General features: G+C 49.2%; 1 protein-coding gene across 2 annotated transcripts in view; it reads right to left on the reverse strand.

Annotated features, from left to right (window-relative positions):
* Nucleotides 1–1,397, reverse strand: part of drd4b (dopamine receptor D4b) — a 17,225-nt gene that overhangs the window by 9,000 nt on the left and 6,828 nt on the right. For both annotated transcript variants that reach the window (XM_015035545.1, XM_015035546.1), the window contains exon 3: nucleotides 314–909. In XM_015035545.1, coding sequence (XP_014891031.1) covers nucleotides 314–909 — 596 coding nt within the window. The remainder of the gene's footprint in view (nucleotides 1–313; nucleotides 910–1,397) is intronic.

The following is a 1,397-nucleotide window of genomic DNA, read 5'->3' on the forward strand; positions in this document are numbered from 1 at the left end:
CAGCAAGGTTTCAATAGGCTCTCGCAGCGCTTAGCTGCTCGGGCCTAATAACAAAACCACCAACCAGCACTGCAGACCGCATATTTCTGCTCTAAATTAGGCCAATTTATCAGAGTCTACCGGACTATCAGGTGAGAAAACACTCCAAGGGAAACATAGTCATAATCTGGGTTTCGGGAGCCATTTCTAGTCTGCAGAGGGACCGCCGTACTAAAAATACTCCAACTGCCTCGTCCAAGAGGCCCAAAAGCACCCAGAATAATATTTAAAGCAGTTCTCATTAAATTCTGGTTTTCCATCAGTTTTTACTCACCTACTACAACCGGTAGGACCCTCATAGCTTTCCGTTCCCTGCTGTTGATCTTCGCCCTCTTCTTGACTTGCTGCTGGTTGAATCTCACTGTTGGCACTGAGTTTTCCCGGTACTGCCGTGGATAAGGAATCTCCTGCTGGATGTAGTCGCCTGAGTCGTCCATGCGAGTCTGGGCCAGATCTCTCTCTATGATCCTGGGCAGTGGCATGGGCAGCGCCCCGGGGATGGTGCCCATCATCGGGGGCAGGGCGCCGCCGACCGCGCTGTTCTGCTGCAGCTTCCGGCACGCCTCGATGCTGCTGCGCAGCTTGGCCTTCCGCGCCTCCTCCCACCGCCTCAGACCTCGAAAAATCCCAAAGTAGAGCAGCACCATGATGGGGCAGGGGATGAAGAAGGAGCAGACGGACGAGTACACCACGTAGTTGTTGTCCTCCAGTTTGCACTCTCTGGGGTCGCGGTTCGGCACGTTGTTGATGCCGAAGATGACGGGCGAGGCGACGGCCAAGGCCAGCAGCCAGGTGGCGGACAGCAGGATGAGCTGCCGGTAGTCCACGTGTTTACGGTTGTAATTCAGCGGTATGGACACTGCAATGAACCTGGAAAAGAAACATGAGCTACATCAACCAAAGTTTGGTTTTCTTTCAGGTTCTTGAAGGAAAACTTTCACAAAATTAGGACCGAAAGCTCTTTGACCCAAAGCCATTTTTGCTGGATTTCTATAGGATTGCTATAATGCTAAATATTTTCAAATCTATGGTATAAGTTAATGAAAAAAACACGGTGAGGTAAGTAACTGAAAGAGAGTTTCTTAATGAACCGAAGAGGTTATTTCTATACATTTGCAACAGGAAGTGTCTTCGTAATGTAGCAGCTAGCTTAGCAGCAAATGTTGGACGTTGTTTACATTTATTTTGCTTTAGAGACACAAGAGGACTCCTACAGCCGCTAAAATCTGACGCCACTCCACTTTGTTTAAATTTCATGAAGGAAGATGCGCTCAATGTGTTCTTCGGAGGTTTTCATGTTGTTTCCTTCAGTGGTCTTTTGTGCAGCGCCCCCACAGGCGAGGAGGGGAACAGGTTTT

This window comes from Poecilia latipinna, unplaced genomic scaffold (assembly GCF_001443285.1).
Source record: "Poecilia latipinna isolate Pla-1442-1.1 unplaced genomic scaffold, P_latipinna-1.0 Scaffold338, whole genome shotgun sequence".
NCBI classification, from domain to species: domain Eukaryota; kingdom Metazoa; phylum Chordata; class Actinopteri; order Cyprinodontiformes; family Poeciliidae; genus Poecilia; species Poecilia latipinna.